Source organism: Malaclemys terrapin, chromosome 2 (genome assembly GCF_027887155.1).
Source record: "Malaclemys terrapin pileata isolate rMalTer1 chromosome 2, rMalTer1.hap1, whole genome shotgun sequence".
Classification (NCBI taxonomy): Eukaryota; Metazoa; Chordata; order Testudines; family Emydidae; genus Malaclemys; species Malaclemys terrapin.
In genome coordinates, this window is record NC_071506.1 from 56608128 (window position 1) to 56628623 (window position 20496).

Sequence of the window (20496 nt, forward strand, 5' to 3'; positions counted from 1 at the left end):
AGGAAAAGTTTGCCAGCGGTGGCTATGGGAGCAGTGTGAGGTCCTCTATCTTTTTGGGTCCAAATCCTGAGAGCGTTTCTCATTCTCCACTCAGTCAGGGCTTCTAATGAATCAGAGAGCTTTGCCTGTAAGGACTTCAGGAGCTGGCCTCCAATGTAACTCACTCTCTAGCTTGCAATCTTAAGCCAGGCTAGGGCCCAGTGCTTAATTTGTAATGAACCAGGTGTTGGGCCTCAAGCAATTGTTTTATTTTTGTAACTGTCTGGCAAACTCAGAGGTGCTGGGACTATGAGCTGCCAAGTCTAGAGGCTCAGCCCTGGCAAAAATTAATCACTGCCAAGGCCACTGCAGAAGCATTTGGAGCAGTTCCCCGAGGAAAGCAGGTCAGCCAGGCCAGGGGGGCTGCCATGGCTCCTGCCTGGAGGCAATCTGAAGCGGCTGCTTGACAGAAGGAACAGGGAAGTGGTGCCAGAAGGCCCAGCAGTAAGTAGCAGCGGCCGCTGCTGCCAGCAGCCTTGTCTCTCTCTCTGGCCGGCAGCCAGTCACATTCCTTGCTGTGCCCAGGAGGATGGAGCCAGCCCCGGATCACAGCGCGAGCCCCCACCCGCCCCGCATTCCTCAGGGCAGGCCAGGGTGTTCTGCCCGCACGGGCTGCAGGGAGGCGCAGCGCGAGCCTCGGAGATCAAGCCGGGGCGGCGGTGGGGAAGCTGCGGGTCAGTGACTAGCTCCCGGCATGTCCCCAGCGCCCCGTCCCCTGCCCTGCTCCCACGTGCGCTCCCTGCCCGCCGTCTGACCCGCCCGCACTGGGCTTGGCGGATCCCGACCCGGTGCTTGTCTCGACGGAGCTTTTAGGGCACCCGGTGACCATGACTCAGTGCTGCCAGCCGGGCTGGGGGAGCCGAGCCGGGATGCTGCAGCAGGCGGCCTAGGGGGAGGCGATCGCGGGGGCCCGCAGCTCAGCCGGGCGAAGGAGCCGGAACGTCTGAATCCTTCACTCCGGACCCGTCGCTGCTGAAGGGGAAGCAATGAGCGCAAGGGCCCTGGCCAGTGTCCTTTGGGTGGTGCTGCTGGCGCCGTGGAGACTCTGGCACCGGGCTGAAGCGGGCTGCTCTGAAGAGAGAAGATGCTGCCCTGGCCGGGACCCAAGCTGTGCCAGCACCGGCTGGAGGATGGACCGAGTCTATGGGACCTGTTTCTGTGATGAAGCCTGCAAGCTCACGGGGGACTGCTGCTATGATTACTCGCAGGCGTGCCCAGGTAGGTCACGCAGCACCCACCCCGGCATAGGGCAGGCAAGTGCAGGCAGCTGAGGTTTGATAGCTATCAGCTGTTCATGCTCCCACTGCTGTTCGGTACAATAACTTCACCCTGTGGCATTTCCTTCTACCTGAGGCATTAGTTAGTAGCAGTAGAGTCAGCCAGTTTTCTTCCAGTTCTTACAGGGGGTGAGTCACAACAGAATAAAGAATGCAAGGAAATGACTCAAGATGACCAGTTATTTCTTACAGTGAAGGGGTGCAGCTCAGAGAAACAAACTTCCATTCCTTTGCAAAGTTTAGTCCAGGAGGGGTACTGCATTGGCGTTATTGTTTATGATGATGTAAAGATAGTGTAAAAATGATGGAAGGATAATAAGAACATTATTTGTTGCATCTTGGTGGCTTATGCACTTGATGTTCCACCTGATTTTTTAAATTTTTTTTTTTGCTTGTTTGGATTAGGGAATGGGCATAAGATGATGTGAACGAGGCTCTGACTTTTCTTTAGAATGCAAAACACGGTGGGGCAAATTCATCATTGGTGTCACTCACCCTCAAGCTGTGAAGTGACAGGGATGGATTTGGCCCCGTGTGAACATAGCAGCTAGGAGTTGCATTAAGCAGAAAAGTGAGACTGAAGAATCTTTTCACCTATCCCTCCCCATAGCATTGGATGTGTATCCCGTTTCTGGTTCAACAGTAGTTGCTGTGCCTGGAATTTGCCTGCCCACTTTTATGTACCCCATAAAATGCTATGGATCTTATTTTTAAGCCATCGTCTAAATTTTCTCCTGCTGTAAAGGAGTTACAATGAGGATATAGGACCACAAAGCTAATGGAGTCACAGCAGAGATAAATTTGCTCCAAGATGTTTTGTTGGGCTGACTGGTGATGCTGTCTAGCTTAGTTACTCATAGAGCTCACATTACCTAGTATCTGAGTAGAATCCAGCTCACTCTCCCATAGCTGTATAGGCTCTGCAGAGCTAGTAAAAACAGAAAGTAGTAAACTTCTATTTTTGCCTCTCAAACTGCTGGGACTCAGGAAGAAATCTTGTTGGATAAGAATGTGCCATTTTTGTAAAGTCACTTTTCATACTATGACTGCACTGCAGTGATGCATTATTTGAAACTCATGGAGAGAACATGGGTAGAGAGCAGTAACGGACCATATACAGAGAGGAAAGAAGCAGCTATCACATGAAAAAAAGGAACTGGAAATTTGGTTGCAAATACTGTTGCTCTTGTAGGTGTCTATCTCCCCTTGTAAGTATTCTCACACTTCTTAACTGTCTGTACTGGGCTAGCTTGATTATCACTTCAAAAGTTTTTTTTTTTTCCTCTTAATTAATTGGCCTCTCAGAGTTGGTAAGACAACTCCCACCTGTTTATGCTCTCTGTATGTGTGTATATATATCTCCTCAATATATGTTCCATTCTATATGCATCCGAAGAAGTGGGCTGTAGTCCACGAAAGCTTATGCTCTAATAAATTTGTTAGTCTCTAAGGTGCCACAAGTACTCCTGTTCTTCTTTTTGTAGGTGTCTGTTACTCAAGAGGATCTAGTAACTGCTACTTTCTATCTATAGGCCAATTACAACTCCTAGCTGTATATGAGGAAGGGAACCCTCTTCACATTGATGTGTCCATAGATGTGAAGTTGGAGGTTCTGCCACATTCATGTCCTCCCCTTCCATAAACCCCACAGGGCAGCACGATGGTAGATGAAGCATTGGGGAAATGAATATGCATTGTCCATCACCTTCTGCCTCTCCCCCATCACAAGAAGGAAACTCACCAAAAAGCATGCATTCACTTTTTGTGGTGCCCCTCCGTGCAACGGAACTTTCTCTTTTAATGAAAGAGTAGAGCCCATACTAGTAGAAAACTGGGACAAAGGGAGGCCAGGCAGGGATCTTGGGGGATTCAGCAGTTATGCTTGAAGCCCCTGTTCATTTTAAGAAGAGGGACAGGGGCCAGACCCCACTTCCTTGATGGAATGATTTGGAGGAATCCCCTCCTCCAGAATGACTAACATAAGGGATTTCCCACGGGTAGGGGCAGTCTGGCCCTAAGCTAAAAGATCTGGAACTGAAGAGACCAAAATGGGAGAATGTAGCTTAATCTTCACAAAGTTAAAGAGAACCTCTGAAAAGCTTCCATGGAAATAGTTTGAAGACATTATGAGCTACTGTTTGAGGGCTTCAGAGAGAGAGACTTGCTAGGAATGTAATACAGGATGACCCTGCTTACTGAAAGCATCGCTGGAAACTAGCAGAGGAACACAATGTACTTGGAGTACAAGTGTCTGTGAAGTCCTGGAGAGAGAAGAAAGATGAAGATGGTTAACAAAAATTGGCTGCAGGATAACAAAAGGGCCTGATCTTGAGAGATGCTGTTTGCCTGCAACTCCCAATTAACTCAGGAGCCAGGCATGCAGAAGCATCGACAAGTCTTCTCATTTGAAGAGGGCAGATAACTACAAACTCATCCAACCAGGCCAGAAAGTGCAACTATAAAACTAATTTAATTGAGTTCATCTTTTCAATGAGAATGCTCAGAAATACTCTGCAACTCCAACAAACATTGTACTGTGTTTTACTTTTAAAAAATCCAAATATTATTTCAGTGGAAGTTTGTTTCATCCTCAACAGTCTAGGGCTAGGAAGACATTACATTTTGCAAATCAATAAACTTATCTGTATTTTATTAGTTATGTATGCACATGTGCACACACACATTTAGAAACACTGAGATATATGCACAAGAAACAGCATTAGCAAGATGGTTCTGAGTAGTTCAGAAGTTTTGAAACCACCCGAAATGGCATTAAAATCAAGAAAAATAGATTGAAATAGCATGAGTATCCCTTTGTATGGAAGTGCAAAGGTTGAAAGCAAAGAACCTGAAGTTAGAATGCTTTCAGATGAGGAATGGGGTAGAGGTAATTTGGGGGAATTCCTATCATGCTATAGCACTTTTGTCATCCCACCCAACATTTACGTTTTTAGCTATGGCATTTTTGTCATTCCATCCCCGTCAGCACTGCAAATTTCTGATTCTATTGGACAAAGTACTTTGGGAATTACAGAAATAGTTAAAATGCCCACCATCTTTAAATCTGTGTAATTAACAAATATATTAAGACGTACAAAAGCACTGCCCGGAACAGGGCCGGCTCCAGGCACCAGCGAAGGAAGCAGGTGCTTGGGGCGGCCAATGGAAAGGGGCGGCACGTTCGGGTCTTTGGTGGCGGGTCCCTCAGTCCCTCTCTTCCTCTTTGAGCTGCCGCCGAAGTGCCGCTGATCTGCTTTATGTTTTTTTTCTTTTTGCTTCGCTGCTTGGGGCGGCAAAAAAGCTGGAGCCGGCCCTGGCCCAGAAATAACATTAAAGGTGGGCCAGAAACCAGCGAAAGAAAGGCCATTCTAAAGCTGTCAAATCAAATGTTAAGGTCTATTGTGCCTAGACATGGTAGCATGCCTGGTACTCTATAAAGAGATGCTCTGGTATGGTGTGGGCTGCAAAACCTATGTACAGGGATTTTTAAACTAATTTCCGTACAGTGTTTACAATGCTGAAAGGATGTTTGGTTGAGAAGCAGCACTTTACATAGAGCTGTGCACTTGGGCAGCAGCGTGTTCACCAGGATTTGGGCACAGTGTCATAAGCCACCTTCAACCAGACCCCTGTCAGGGACACCCAGAAGTAGTCAAGGCTGGTTGAGGGAGGGGTGGGGCCAGGGTACCCTCATAAAGCACATCTCCGGGGTAGCCTCCCCACCGACACGTTAAAACTACCCTTCTCTCGTGGATGGCAGCCAATAGAACCCTAGGAGAATCACGTGGTTACTGAAAAGCACAAAAGGCAACATCTGGGGCTTGTGGAAGACAGACAGACACAATAAAGAGACGAGTACATTTCACTCTCCACTTCCCCCAGTTCTCCCCAGTTTCTGTTACTTAGAGAATCATTGAGAGCCTGAAATACTTTTGTGAATGAACATGTTGATTCTCTGTCTGCATTAGCAATGATAACATAACTAATAGATGTTTTTTAAATAAGCTTTATAACTTTCTACAGCAAAGGAGCACAGAAAGGACTAAATACTGTCTGGGATTTTGATAGCCATTAATGACTTCATAAATGTTATTAATGAGCTTTTTAAGATGACAACATAAAACAGCAATGGAGACTATAGTGGGAGTAAAGTCTGACACTTGTGACTATATAGTGCTGTCTGAAAAGAGGTGCTGGAAGAAGATTAATATAAATTAAGCTGTAAATCTTCCCCGTGTCTTAAAATTTAATTAGGAAACATGGGAAAAATAATGATCCAGAACATATGGTGTACACTGAAGGGAAAATGTAGATGGGATGGGAGAAAAAACTTAATTTAACCACTATTGGAATAAGGGCTACATTTCAAAATAATTCAAAGTGAATCTGAGGCACAGTGCCCAATAACTGTAACATGATTTATATTTCGTTCCTCAAACACCATATTGAAAAGCTACCTCTAAAGGACTAGAAAAAGCAAAGCAAAATATGATTAATATCTGAAAATGACATGCAGACAAAGTAAAAACTTTACACAACTTAAGAGATTTCCATATCAATAAGAAACTATAATGATAATATGCTCACCATTATGTTTTATAATAATTACTGAGCTGGTATTTCAGTTACACAACACTGAATACTATTTTATTGAGAAAATAACAGCACCAGAAAACTTGATGTTGATATTTGATGATATTTTGGGAGGAAACATGATCTAGTGGATAGGTCACAAGACCCTAGTGGAGTTAGAAGACCTGGGTTCTAATTCCAGCTGCACCAATGGCCCAAGGTGATCTTGGGCAAGGCACTTCACTTCTCTGTGCCTCTGTTTCCCTGCCAACCTTTTGTCCCCCTTTTTATTTGGACTGTAAGATTGTTGGGGCAGAGACTGTTTCTTGCTATGTGTTTGTACTTAGCACAAGAGGGCCCTGATCTCAGATGGGACCAGTAGTTGCTATCATAATACCAACATGTAAAAGAACATTTTAAAAAATTGGCTATGAGTGAAGTCTAGATGTAGGTTGTAAGGAAACTGAGATGTTAATGGATATGCAACCGTCACTACAGAATGATTAGAAAAAAGGAAAACTAGCACCATAGTATAAATATTTCAATTTTTAATCAAAGGGTCAAACTATTCCCTCAGATGTATGCATGCAGTTCCCATAGGACTTGGTGCTGAGATGTGAAATGTATACTAATTGCATTACAAAAAATCCCAGCGAAACCAAATTAATACTGAAGATGGATCTGATCCTAAGCCCATGGAAATCAATGGGAATCTTTCCATTGACTTCCATGGGCTTTGGATCAGGCTGTGTGAGAAAAAATTACAGTATCTCGTATCCTAAATACAGAAAATATTGTAAGGGCAATAATGATTCTAACAAACAGATATTCTTTTGTACTTAGTACATTCCATTCCCCTTTCATGTACAGGTGTAGAGAATCTTACCCCCGTGGCCTGTTCATGACCCCATGGACTAACTCTCTGTTTGTCATGTATGCCTTATAGGCTTTTTGTACTGCATTCATTTGCCTAGGGAAAAAAATTATTGATGCCTAAAGTTTAAGCCATTACGATTGTGTTAAACACCTACTACACAGGACATGACATTTTGAGCTATTTGCTATTATTTTTGGAGTAACAGCAGTGTGCAAACTGCACTATATAAGCATTCAGCAATAATAACATTATTATATTTGTATTGCAGTAGTGCCTAGCAGCACAGTCATGGATCAGGACTCCATTGTGCTAGGTGCTGTACAAACACAGATCTGTATCAACAGAACAAAAAGATGCCTCCTTGCACAAAGAGCTTACAAGATGATGACTTGGTTCCTGTCCCAAGGAGCTGACAATATGGTCCAGAAAGATAGGCCAGATTGTATATCAGGCATAGATGACTTGTGCCTCCCGATCTAAAGGGGATGACATATGACCATCCCACGTGTCTCCTCTGCCCAGCGACCTCCCCACCTTGCGCCCAGCCTAGATTGGCCGTGCTCTTCCCGCCCCATGTTACCTGGGGTAGAGGAAGGGCTCTGTTCTTCTCCCACTTGCCCCCCGCACATTCTCCCTGGCTGGCGGGCCCAGGCGGGGAGCGGGACGGAGCCATTTCTCACATGGCTGAAGCTGGCGCTTCGGGTTGCTGCTCTGTGCAGTACAGCAGCTGCCTGAGAGAGCCTGGCGGTGGCTGCCCGCTCCCCAACTGGGCCTGGCTGCTGGAGACAGGATGGAGTGAGCCAGAAACGTGCCTGGGGGGAGAGGGGACTCCAGCTATGGCTCTCTGGGCCCCTGTCTCCAGTAGCTGAGCCTGGAGCAGCGACCCAGAGTGGTGGGCATGAGAAGCAACTGGCCCTGCTCCCTCCCCCGGGCAGACCAATCTAGAGGGGCACTTGACCCCGCATGTCCCCCCATGTGTCGCCTCTGACAGGGAATGGCAAGAACTTGGAGGTGTGATGTTATGTGGAGATAGGTGTGTATTTGAAGGAGGGATTTAAAGGAGCCCTGAATGTCACCTGGCTCACAAACAGAAGGGATCATTCTAAGTGCTAAGGTGCAGCATGGAAGGAGGCACTAGATGAGAGGTGTAAAGAAAACCCCTGTGAATGAGGGAATTAGCATCATCCTCATTTTTACAGCTGAGGAACATGAGGTGACTTACCCAGGGTCACACAAGACATCTATACCTGAGGAAGGAATTGAACCATTTTCCTGAGGCCTAATTCAGTGATTAACCACAAGACTATCTTTCTTCTTGAGAGGGGAGAAGGAAAAAAAAAAAGCAGAGGAAACGTTGAATCCTATTCAACTTATTCATAAATGATCTGGAGAAAGGGGTAAACGGTGAGGTGGCAAAGTTTGAAGACGATACTAAACTGCTCAAGATAGTTAAGACTAGGGTGACCAGACGTCCCGATTTTTGGGTCTTTTTCTTATATAGGCTCCTATTACCCCACACCCCCATCCTGATTTTTCTCACTTGCTGTCTGGTCACACTAGTTCAGACTATAGCAGACAGTGAAGAACTTCAAAAAGATCTCACAAAACTAAGTGATTGGGCAACAAAATGGCAAATGAAATTTAATGTGGATAAATGTAAAGTAATGCACATTGGAAAAAATAACCCCAACTATACATACAATATGATGGGGGCTTATTTAGCTTCAACTGATCAAGGAAAGAGATCTTGGAGTCATTATGGATAGTTCTCTGAAGACGTCCACGCACTGTGCAGCAGCAGTCAAAAAAGCAAACAGGATGTTAGGAATCATTAAAAAGGGATGAGAACAAGATGGAGAATATCTTATTGCCCTTATATAAATCCATGGTACGCCCACATCTCGAATACTGCGTACAGATGTGGTCTCCTCATCTCAAAAAAGATATACTGGCATTAGGAAAGGTTCAGAGAAGGGCAACTAAAATGATTAGGGGTTTGGAATGGGTCTCATATGAGGAGAGATTAAAGCGGTTAGGACTTTTCAGCTTGGAAAAGAGGCGACTAAGGGGGGATATGATAGAGGTATATAAAATTGTGAGTGGTGTGGAGAAAGTGAATAAGGAAAAGTTATTTACTTGTTCCCATAATATAAGAACTAGAGGTCACCAAATGAAATTAATGGGCAGCAGGTTTAAAACAAATAAAAGGAAGTTCTTCTTCACACAGCACACAGTCAACCTGTGGAACTCCTTGCCTGAGGAGGTTGTGAAGGCTAGGACTATAACAGGGTTTAAAAGAGAACTAGATAAATTCATGGAGGTTAAATCCATTAATGGCTATTAGCCAGGATGGGTAAGGAATGGTGTCCCTAGCCTCTGTTTGTCAGAGGGTGGAGATGGATGGCAGGAGAGAGATCACTTGATCACTACCTGTTAGGTACACTCCCTCTGGGGCACCTGGCATTGGCCACTGTCGGCAGACAGGATACTGGGCTGGATGGACCTTTGGTCTGACCCAGTATGGCCATTCTTATGTTCTTAGCACCTCTAGTGAGAACAAGAAACTTGAATTTGAGATGGAAGAAGAGAGGAGACCAGTGAAGACATCTAAAGAGGAATGACATGGGCAAAATGGCAGGAGAGTAACATAATTTTGCCACACCACTTTGGACAAAATGGATGGAGATGAGCGGAAATAAGGTACTGGACTAAACTCATCAGGGATGCAAGTTCACTGAAGTCAATGGACTTGCATCAGGGGTAAATTTGGCCCTATGGGACCACCCCTGTGAGTAAGAGGAGCAAGATTTGTCCTGATCATATAAACAAGTGTCACTGTGTAAGTTATTAGAGAGCAGAGAGTTGATGCCTGCATTTCTCCACTCAGTCACAGAAAATATTTGCATCAGTTAAAAGCCCATTATCCCTGGGCCATCTCTGGTAATGTATATAATCATCTCACAAACAGAATTTAAAGACCTATACAATCCTTTATGACAATTTAACAAATAAATATGCAGCAGGCCATATAGGCACAGTTTTCAAAATCTGTAACTCTCAGTGTCTCGGTGAGATGACGCTATGGAAAGCTGAACTCTCATGCCAGTGTGTCACGCTGGTATGGATTTGTCTAATGTAAGGTGACTGTTAAATTGCAAACAAAGCAAAGATCTTTTCATTAGGCAGTTTCTTACCCTGGGATAATGTATCCATTACCTGCTTCTGGAATCTGGGAAACAAGCTGCTAAAACTTTTCTTCCAGGCAGCTTGCAGAGTATCCGTATCCACCAGGGACATCTTTTGTGATCTGTTGTCCATGCGTTTAGAGGTAAAACGAGACAGAGCTGCCGTTTTGTCAAAATTTGAATGGGAAATCCAAGGGAAAGGGAAAATATAGAGCAGAAAGAAGCTTATAATGATTAATATGGAGGAGAGATGCAAGGAAGATGTAATCCTTAGTGGATGTATCCAGAGAAGGAAGCATTGCAGATAAAGAAATAGATAGCTTGGAAGAATCAGATATAACAGATCCATTACTGAGAATTTCTGCAGGCACTATCATTGAGTACCTTTAAAAATTTAAAAGCTGGTTAGTGTATCACCTAAATTCTATCTTCTATATCACAAGCACTTTCACCCTGAAAGGCTTTTTCTCAAGTAATCAACACGAGGTCTTATGGTCCAGTCTTTACAGCTTGCATTGATTCAGAGGGCTGCCTGATCCATCCAATACATCTATACGGCTGCATAAAAAGTATGCAAGGCCATACTTGGGCTAAACATTCCAGGTGTCACAAGAATTCTGTATAATACAAAACAAAAGTTTTATATAGTTGAACAGTGTTTTCCTTTTTTCTTTGATTGAAATCGCCAATGAGCTGACCATGTGTTCTGGTATTTCTCCTCACACAATATTTGTATGCCATTATGCCATAAACTCATTTTACCTGGTGAAAAATGAACTCCACTAGAACGTTGGAAAAATAAAGACTATATTAGTCTGATTTGAGGAAGGACATATAAACAGAACAGGATTTATAAACTCTCTGTTAAAATGTGGCATATGTGTTGTTTATTGGATGGTATTCCACTTTAATCCTCTGTGCCTCCATTTTTCCATCTGTAAAATGGAATAATGACAAAGGACTTTGGAATCTAAGATGACAAGCATTATATAAGTGATAAGTATTTTGTCTCCAGTAAATTTAGTGACATCAAGCCTTCATATTTATATTAACAGAACCAGATCAAATCAGAACTTCTTCAGACAATCCTTAGTACACCTTTATCTAAGACAAATAAAATGGCCTAACAAACCAAACAATCAATCAAAACAAAGCTCTTGTAGAATATCTGTATTGTAGGAGCCTTTCAGTAAGAACAAAATTTCCATGCAAAAAAGGATGCATAAGAGATATTATGTGAAAGTGATAAAGAAATTAAGCAGTATGTTTATACAATTGTATCTAAAAAAATGGGATCAAGTATTGCAATCATACCCAAGATAGTATCACTTAACAGGTACTTGGGGAGCATTTATGCATTCACTGCCTTGTTCATTAATAAAGTTTGTGGAGCTTTGAGCTCTGTGGATGGAAGATAATATGGAAGTACAGTGTACTAATGAGTATTATTGGTCAAGTCTGATATTTAACAGTCTTAGATGGCACCCAAAGCTTGTAAAATTGAGATTTGCAATATCATGTCAAAATACAATAGCCTGTTTACAGTCTGGGGGGGACACAGAGGCATTTTAGATTAAACAGAAATTCTTAACATTGGAATTCATAGAACTTTGGTTTACCTGTATTGTTATTTTCAAACCTCTCGCCTTAAGCTGCTTCACTTTGTTGCTTTTGCCATTCAGTCTGTGTTCAAAAGTGATGATTCTTGGGAGTAATAGACTAGGAATACAGTAGTCTGTGGCCACATCTACCCTATGGGGACTATAGTGGCATGGCTAGGGTGCCATATCTATGCTGGCATAACCCTGTAGTGTAGGCACAGCCTACACTGACAGAAGGTTTTTTCCCATCAATGTCAGAACACCATCCCCTTGAGTGATGGCAACTAGGGCGACTGAAGCATTCTTCCATTGACCTAGCTGTGTCTATACTAGGGCTTAGATCAGTATAGCTATAGCATTCAGGGGTGTGAATTTTTCTCACTACCGAGCACCGTAGCTATGTCAACTTAAATTTTAAGTGTAGGCCAGGCCTGTGTCTGCTTCCATGCATCTTTTCCCCAACTAAAGAATAGTGCTTACTTGGAGCTCCTCCTCCCTCTATCACTCTAACTGTGACTGACACAGCAGAACACTTTCCCCCTCAAAATCCAAAGATACAAAGCAAGAACAAGTGGCAGCATGACGTCAAAGAGTGTTTATTGCTAGGGGTATGTGGCCTTTGAAATACAGAGGAGCAATTTCTAGGGGCAGTATTGGCTCCAGCACGGTGCTTAATAATAATGGGAAACGTTGACAAATTTAAGGTAGTGTAAAATATTCTAGTGTTATCTAAGGGAACTCGTGGGGCCAAATTTGTAATTTTGTGCATCACCTTGTGAATTGTCACCTAATTGCAAAAAGGAAAAGGACATGAAGGCAGAGAAAGGGTAACCAAAGTGTACAGAAATTAAAATAAATTCCACTCACATCTTGCTCTCAGTTATATTAGAGTAATGCCATTGGAATTACATTAATCTAAATCTGGAGTAACAGTAGAATCTAGGCACATCAGTCAAAAAGGTTAGAGAAATTTGAACTGTGTTCTTTGGGAAATGATTAAAAGGGGATCTCAATAATATATATTCTTATACAATATTCTGAGGTGAATGAAGGAAAAAAGTGTTATTACAAGGCAATTTGACCTAGTTTCATGCACAGCAAGCAGGGACCACCCAACATAAACAAAAGGAAAACAAAGAAGTGGAGGCAAAATTTCTACCAGCTTTGGGAATAAGTTACCAGCAGCAAGGTCATCTTGAAAAAAAGACTTTAAAAATGGGAAACCAGTAACTCCAAGGAGGGAAAGAGGTGAAGCGCAGATGCCGCCTAACTCCACTGTTTTATGTTTTATTTCTCTTCTCCTTTAAACCAAATTTAGCAACACAGGAATTGCCATACTAAATCAGACCACAGGTCCTTCTAGTCTATTATCCTGTCTCCAGCATGGCCAGAACCAGATGATTCAGAGAAACATGAAAGAAACCCTGAAGTGAGCAACTATGGAATAATCTTCCCAAAGAGAAAGTTTCATCTTAAACCCCTCAGTAAAGGAGCATTCCCAGAGGGCTTTAATACTAGAGTTGTTAGAGGGTGCTACTGTAATAAGATAGTGGTATTGACTGCTAGTAATATTCAAATATTGCTTTGTAGCTCTTCCGTGCATCGTTGGGGAGTGGAGTCACTGGAGTGGCTGTGCAGAGCAGTGTAAGCCTAATTTGCGAATGCGTAGGCGCTATGTGAAACAGGAACCTAAAAATGGTGGGGAACCTTGCCCCATACTTGAAGAGAAGTCTGGCTGCCTGGAATACCTGACTTACCAGGGGAAGGACTGCGGACATGAACACGGTACTCTCTCTCTGATTTATTTGAATTGCCCTGATATCTTTTGTCACCACTTAATAGTAGTTTCACCCCCTCCCCCGCCACCAGGCATTGATGACAAGAAGTTGCAGTTAAAGTCTACATGGTACAAATGCATTTTAAAACTTTGAGAGAGACAAGGGGGGTGTGGTAATATCTTTTATTGGACCAACTTCTGTTGGCGGATGTGGACAAGCTTTGGAGCTTCACAGAGCTCTTCTTCGGGTCATCAGACATCTCTTTTAAAACTTTATCTTTTACTTTCATATAATTTCATAGCTGCTTATTCTTTCTGACTTCAATATTTACTTACACATTTTGGGCCAGGTTTGGATTTTCAGTGACAGGTAAAATGCTCCACATCTCACAGGAGGCTCCTAACATCTTGCAGAATCAGCCCCAATAAAAAGGAAACAATGTGTATAAGGTGAATGCACTTCACCTAAATTACAGAGGATATATTATTGTTGGAAGTGTTTACAAGGAGTTTATTGTACAAAGAACTATAACTACATATTCCCCTTCACTTTCTTGACTTAGGCCACTCAATAGTTTTTAAACCCATCTTACAATGTATTCCTTTAAGCATTTGCACTAATGTGTCAGACACACAAAACTGGCACTCCTTATTTGGATGCTCCAAGACCATATCCAACATATCTCCAACCAGCCTGGGATCCTGAAAGGGAAGAGTGAGGAAACAAAGCTTGGAGGAAATATCCCCATCCCAGAGACAGATCCAGAGAGCTCTCTGAGCCAGTGCAGAAGCACCCAAGAAGTTGGCTCCAAAGGAAGATGGAAGCTTGATACATGTTGTTGAGGGGATTCAACTGAGATGAGCTATTTCAAGAGGTTCCTACATACCATAAAGGGCAGCTTGAAGCAAACAGCTTTGCCCCCTCAGATCTGCATGAGCCATTGGGATGGCCACTCTAGAGGCGTACGAGGCATAGATTATAATAGCAGTCTGAGTGCCACCTGCATATAAATTGTTAAATAACAGTCCCTTCTACTAACCTGTACATGGGATCACAAAAGGATGTTAGCCTCCAGAAGTAGGTCCATGGGCTTAGAATGGAAAGCCACCAATAAATCCACCTTCAGGTGGGACAACCACAGTTTATGGAAGTCAGTGTTCAACCTGCAGAGCCTGAGTAAGTTCCTGGGATAGGTGTTGAATCAAGAGCGCTAACTTTATTTCCATCATCTTCCCAACAGAAAGGGAGGTAAGAAGAATCACCCCAGAGAAGCTGCCTTGGGAAGAAAATAGAGTATCACTGCTCCATTGGAGACCATGACATTTTTGTTATGTGGGTGACCACGCAACCCTCTTCCTCGCAAATGACCTTCTGAGGTTATTTTTACAATGAGAGAGACAGTGTGGTGATCCAGATCCAAATCTAGCTCACCACCTTTGGGAGGTTCTTCAAGAAGGGAAAATGAAGGACAAGGCTTTTCTTGCCTCTTGGATCAATAGGTCATGGTACAGCCAGGAGCTCCCTTACTAAAGAAGGAAAATTTTCTTAGCTGTGAGGTAAAAGGATCCTTTGCAAGGGAGGCAACAGAGGCCCAGTTTATCTTAGCTATGGTTCCAAGATGAAAGAATTCTCATGAAAATAGAGGGGTTAGGGTAGTCCTAAAGAGACAGCATCCCCTACCTCCCAGAAGTCCTTTCTGAGCCCTATTCCTCCTAAAAGTCCCTTGGATCTGTCCTGCTGGTGTCTATAATCCACAGGGGGCTGCTGGACTGTGGGTTTTCTACAGAATCATGCTCCCTATGGCTCAGGCCTGGCCATTGCACTTACATACAAGGGGTGTGTCTGTGTACAGAGAGAGAGTGCAGAAAAAGCCTGCTGCCAAAAGGTTGCAGGGGCAGGGACACAAGAATAACATTTTAAGCACTTCTCGCCTGGCTCTTTCTGGAAGGACATTTCCTTTGTGCTCCTGTTCTGTGGCATTCTGGAACCTCTTTTAGGCATGGAAGAAAGTGGCATTTTAGACACACAAACTGCAGCTGCTTGCAGTAAGGCAGGAAAACAACAGACCTGCATATAGGGCTGGGGAAGAACAGGATACAGAAGTCCTGCATCTGGACTGACTACTCCTGCCTTGTGAACAGATGAAAACAAGGATTTACCCATTCAACCATACTAGTGGCAATGGGAACAGAGTAGAGTCAGAAACGAATGAAAGCCTTTGAGGCAGAACTGGAAATACAAAGGAAGTTAAGCTGCTATGTTTCTTTGTCTTTGTAGAAAGTTAGAAGCGATTTTTCAAAGTTTTTGCCAGTGTGTGCACCAACAAAATGAATGCGTATGTGTTCTTGCAACAAATTGGGTACTCAGGCATGTGATTAATTGACTTGCACATGTGGCTGTGCAAATAAAACTGAGGATGTGTGGTTTGCATGGTATCAGATGCCAATTTAGTGGCTTATATGAAATGAATTTGTGTCAATCCAGTTCTTACTTAATAGGTGCCCATAACACCACCAAAAAAAGAAAAAAATATCCAGTTGCAATTGTCACAATTGGCAGTTCATTTGCTAGGACTGAATGGGCATGGAGACCGTTACATCTTGGCCCAGTGCCCCTTCTGGATGATCAGCAGTTTGTTGTAAGTGGACCTAGCTGCTGGATCACACATGCTCAAGCTCCCTGGGTCTGGGTAATCTAATCACTGTTCTGCATCTCTAGGATGCACTCGCAGACTGACCTCTTGTCTGAGCCCTTCCTTGGAATGTGGGACTTTACACTCCAGTCACCCTAGTCCAGTAGTGCCACTCACCCCAATTTGTCCCAGTTGCCCCCTCATCCAGGGGACAGACCAAATGTGAACAGCACCGCAACTCCCTGTGCTAGGGACCAGGTTGCACTGCCTGGAGTGGGAGTCAACCCAGCCAGACCCACACGACCGGAACTGCTGCTGTGGGGTGAGTGCAGGATGGGTTTGCTCTGCAACTCCCCACTAGGGCTTCCCATTCCTCAGGGGCAGAATCCAACCCCCCAAGCTTCCCACTCCCCAGGGGCAGGACTTGTCCTCCTTTAGCCACTGGGAATGTTGGGAAGTATGCTAGACTCTGAAACTCCAAAGTCCTCAGTTGCTCACATACACTCCCTCAGAGTTCTACCTAGCTGGGAGCATTTTGACTTCTAGTGTGAAAGCAAGGAACACAGGTTTAGCCAGGAATTTTTTTAGCCACAGTCACTGTACTTTTAAAAGGCACTAGCAAGTAGAGAACCATCCAGAAAAAAAGTCCTGAGATCTCACCCTTTCTGAGTCAAAAGTCAACAGGAGAACCCCACCTATTGCTGTAGTGAGTGTCCACACTGAAGTGCTGCAGTAGCGTTTCAAATGTAGACAAGCCCTGACTCTCTTCTTTTGGCCATATGGCCACTGGCAGCCTTATCCCTTCCCCTCTCCAAGTTCCTGTGTTGCAAATTTGTTGTTCCATACCATGTGGATGGGCCAGAAGTTGACAGTCAATGGCCCTAGATTGTTGTCTTGATGGCTTCTCAGAGATTGTCTTTCAATGATGTGTCAAGCATTTTTCCTGGGCATGTAGCTGACTGGAATAGTTAACTTTTGTAGGTCTAAAATGCTGCACTGGGGCAGCTGTGCCACTGTAGTGCTTTAATGTAGATGCTATATACCGACAGGAGAGCGCTCTCCCGTTGGTGTAGTTCATCCACCTCCCTGAAATGTGGTAGCTATGTCAGTGGGAAAAGCTCTCCTGCTGGCATAGCGCTGTCTACACCTGTGCTTCGGTTAGTATAACTGTGTCGCTCAGGGGTGTGGATTATTCACATCCCTCAGGGACGTAGTTATATCAAAGGAATTCTGTAGCATAGATCTGCCCCTCCTTTTTTTTAGGCAGTTAGCACATAAAACAAAATGGAGGTTAATTGAAAATGGAGGTTACAAAATGGAGTTCGCAATCTAACCCAAACATTTCCCATCCTATCTCAGAGATTAGACTGCAGTCATTCATCAATCTGGAATGGAGGGACATTGGCAGGGTTGAGTAGAGAAGTTTGCTCAGGCTGAAACTGTTTTCAATAAACCACTGACTTCCATCTCTGACATCTTTAATGAGCCATCATTTCTCTAATAAAGACAACATAATTGATGCTATAAGTAAAATATAGATTAGATGTCTACCTTATGTCACAAAGGTTGTGTTCTTAATCTAACTATTTTCCCCTCTCAGTTCCTGCTTTCATAACTACCTCTGAATACAGTAAGGAAAGAAAAAGACGAGCTGTGTCGCCACTGTGGTCTTCAGATGCAGAGGAAGCTGGGTAATCTCTCACATGTACATTTGGGTCATCTTGTTAACTAGACAGTATTTATCTACACAGGGCCGGTGTAAGGATGTTTTGCGCTCTAGGCGAAACTTCTACCTTGCACCCCCCCGTCCCCGAGCCCCCACCCTGAGGCGCCCCCCCTGCGGCAGCCTCCCTCCCCGCCCCAGCTCACCCCTGCCCTGCCTCCTCCCCGAGCACGCCGGGGCTGCTTCACTTCTCTCCCCGTGGCTGTTCCCCTGTGTGCTGCCCCCCCCTTGCCGCAGGCAGCCCTCCCCACACTTCACTGCCCCAGCTCCCTCCGCCTAAATGCCGGCGGTGACCGGGGCGGCCAAAGATCCGGCCACCGCGGTCGCTGCCAAAGAAAATGATGCCCCCCAAATCCTAGTGCCCTAAATGGTTGCACTGGCCCTGTATCTACACAGAGAAATTTAATTTGATATGGAATAATTTAAGGGCAGCACACAGCCCTAAATAACCACATATCTAATTTTTCTCCTCCTGTACTGCATTTTATTTTCTGTGTCAGTCCAGGTCATTATTTTATTTGCTAAGTATCCTGAATTAGACATTTATTGAGGTCATGGAAAATTTTGTAGAGTGACTGCTTTTTTAAAAATTAATAAATAAAGCTAACAAAGTCAAGTACATTTGTAACTATGTATGAGTAGCCTGAGAAGTTATACATAGATTGCTGCATAAACAAAATTGGCTGAATGTTCCAGTCCCAAGGACTGCTCTACATGGGCTGGGTGGCAGAAACTGTACAAAGATGTAGCTCACAGATCTGATCCACTCAGCTCCATCACTGTCTCTAATGCTCTAGCCTACTCTGTTTACCCTGGGCCAATGAAACCAATAGGCATTCTGAAAACAATGAGTCATACGCTGAGTTTTATCTTTCACCGTTAGATTAAAAAGAAGAGTGATTGGGAGACTGCATCCTACTAAAGTGATTCATCCTAATTTAAGAAACTTTGTACATTATGTCATGCTTGGGCTGTGCATCAATGTCAGAACCAAGATCCATAGTTTGGTCGTGGCTGAAAGGGTGTGTAACTTAGTGATACAGAGCTTAAGAAAGAGATGCTTATGAGTCATTTGCTGAACAATGGCTAATACTTTTTGTATGATGCATGGATATGGCATAAAAGTGATTCACATGCTAATGTCTGACAAAGTTATGCTCATCAGTACTAAAGCCAGTTAAAGTGGTACTATTTTTTTCCCCACCTCCCTGCAGATATTGTGTGGAATTTAAAACTGAATCACTCTCTCGCCATTGCACTGTGGAGAATCGGCCATACGCCCGCTGGATGCAGTATCTACGAGAGGGGTATACGGTGTGTGTAGCTTGCCAGCCTCCAGCTATGAATACTGGCAACCATCGTTGTTCTGGAGATGGCCTGGGTGCGGATGGGTAAGCTATATTTCAATTTTAGGAGTCTAAATGCTTTTTGTTTAGTACTTTTAATATAAAACACCGAGCTCAGATTTCACTTACCTTCTATTCAGCTGGATCGCAGGAGAGAATGTAAGAATGCTCAGGGTTGAGGCAGTGGCTAATGAGAAGTGAAATGGTGGAAGATCAATGTAAAAGCTGAACTGAAATAGCTCACATTGACCAGCTGCTGTAGCTGAGATGACTTCTCCATTCTGCCCTGGCCTAGAAGGAACCCTTCTCCCAGGCCTAAATTCATTACATTAGGCTTTCCGATAGAACTTGATGCTTTATTTACAGTAGCTGCTGAGACCATGGCCAAGCTATTTAGTGATTTAGCAAGTGCAGATTAGAACTTTAAACATCTCATTTTATTTTTAGATGAATATCTCCAATGTCCTACAGCCAAGTGTAGTGGTTTTAAAGCTTGCGGTTGTACTATAAAAAAGGTGGAATAGTGCAGATGATACTGCAAGCGCGCCACACTTTTTAAAGGGGCAGTGCTGTAATCTGAATTTGATCCCAAGCTCTAGCAGTTACAGGTTGGCACATTACTCTCTCGAACTCCATACACCCAATGTAGTTAATCGAACAGGGATTAAAAATCATCATCAACTATTTGGAACAGATTTTAATCCAATTTTGTATTCTAATAATTCAAACTAAAATCCTTAGTATATATTAACATGTATATTATGGTAGTGCCCAAACACTCTAATGAGAATAAAGCCCCATTGCACTGGGCACTGTACAGAGAAAGGCCCTGCTCCCGAGAGTTTACAGTATAAGGAATAAAATTCATTTATCTAGAAATGTTTTGTTTCAAAGGCTAATCAAGTCTGACCTGTCAGTTTTATTTACTAAAAGCATCCAATCTAGCACTGTAGTAAAAGTAAAACTTATAGTTCAAAGTATTTGAAAACCCACATTCAATTATTTTTAAAGAAAAAAAATAATTTACTGTCACATTTCAGAAATAAAGTTCTCCGTTGGCAAGCTGTTGGTAATCCTCGGTGCCAAGGAACATGGAAGAAAGTTCGGCAAGTGGAACAATGTTCATGTCCTGTTGTGCATAGTTTTATTTTTACATAAAAGTTGGAAAGAGAACTTTGAAGAACATCCATTAACATCTTTAAATCAATTTTATCACTTTGTGAAGCCACAAGAACTCTACTTTTCTGCTGTGCTTGCTTGCTGAACCTTAATCGAACTTTTAAAGACAAGACAAGACTTTAGGAGCCATTCTGGTTGAGTGTATGTTTGCCCTGTACCCAGATATTAAGATGGATCTTCTTACTGCTGAATACACTTTAAGCTACCTTTTTTCTCTTTTTTGTAATTAAAAAGATTGAAATTAATCTTGAATTAATTTAAAATTAATTAAATTAAAATTAAATGCC

At 43.3% G+C, this 20496-nt stretch overlaps 1 protein-coding gene across 1 annotated transcript; it reads left to right on the forward strand.

Moving 5' to 3' along the window:
* The first annotated feature begins 409 nt into the window (after window positions 1-409).
* Window positions 410-20496, forward strand: SBSPON (somatomedin B and thrombospondin type 1 domain containing). The gene is made up of 5 exons (XM_054020785.1): window positions 410-1257; window positions 13142-13336; window positions 17562-17652; window positions 18899-19075; window positions 20071-20496. Exons 1-5 carry the CDS (start codon window positions 1026-1028, stop codon window positions 20186-20188), a joined length of 813 nt encoding a protein of 270 aa, XP_053876760.1. The 5' UTR covers window positions 410-1025; the 3' UTR covers window positions 20189-20496.

Excerpts from the sequence above, each read along its gene's own strand:
- SBSPON (XM_054020785.1), top strand. The coding sequence starts at position 1,026 with ATGAGCGCAAGGGCCCTGGCCAGTGTCCTTTGGGTGGTGCTGCTGGCG. Across the intron at positions 1,258-13,141 it reads TTACTCGCAGGCGTGCCCAG|CTCTTCCGTGCATCGTTGGG; the intron begins GTAGGTCACGCA and ends ATTGCTTTGTAG. Across the intron at positions 13,337-17,561 it reads GGACTGCGGACATGAACACG|TTCCTGCTTTCATAACTACC; the intron begins GTACTCTCTCTC and ends TTCCCCTCTCAG.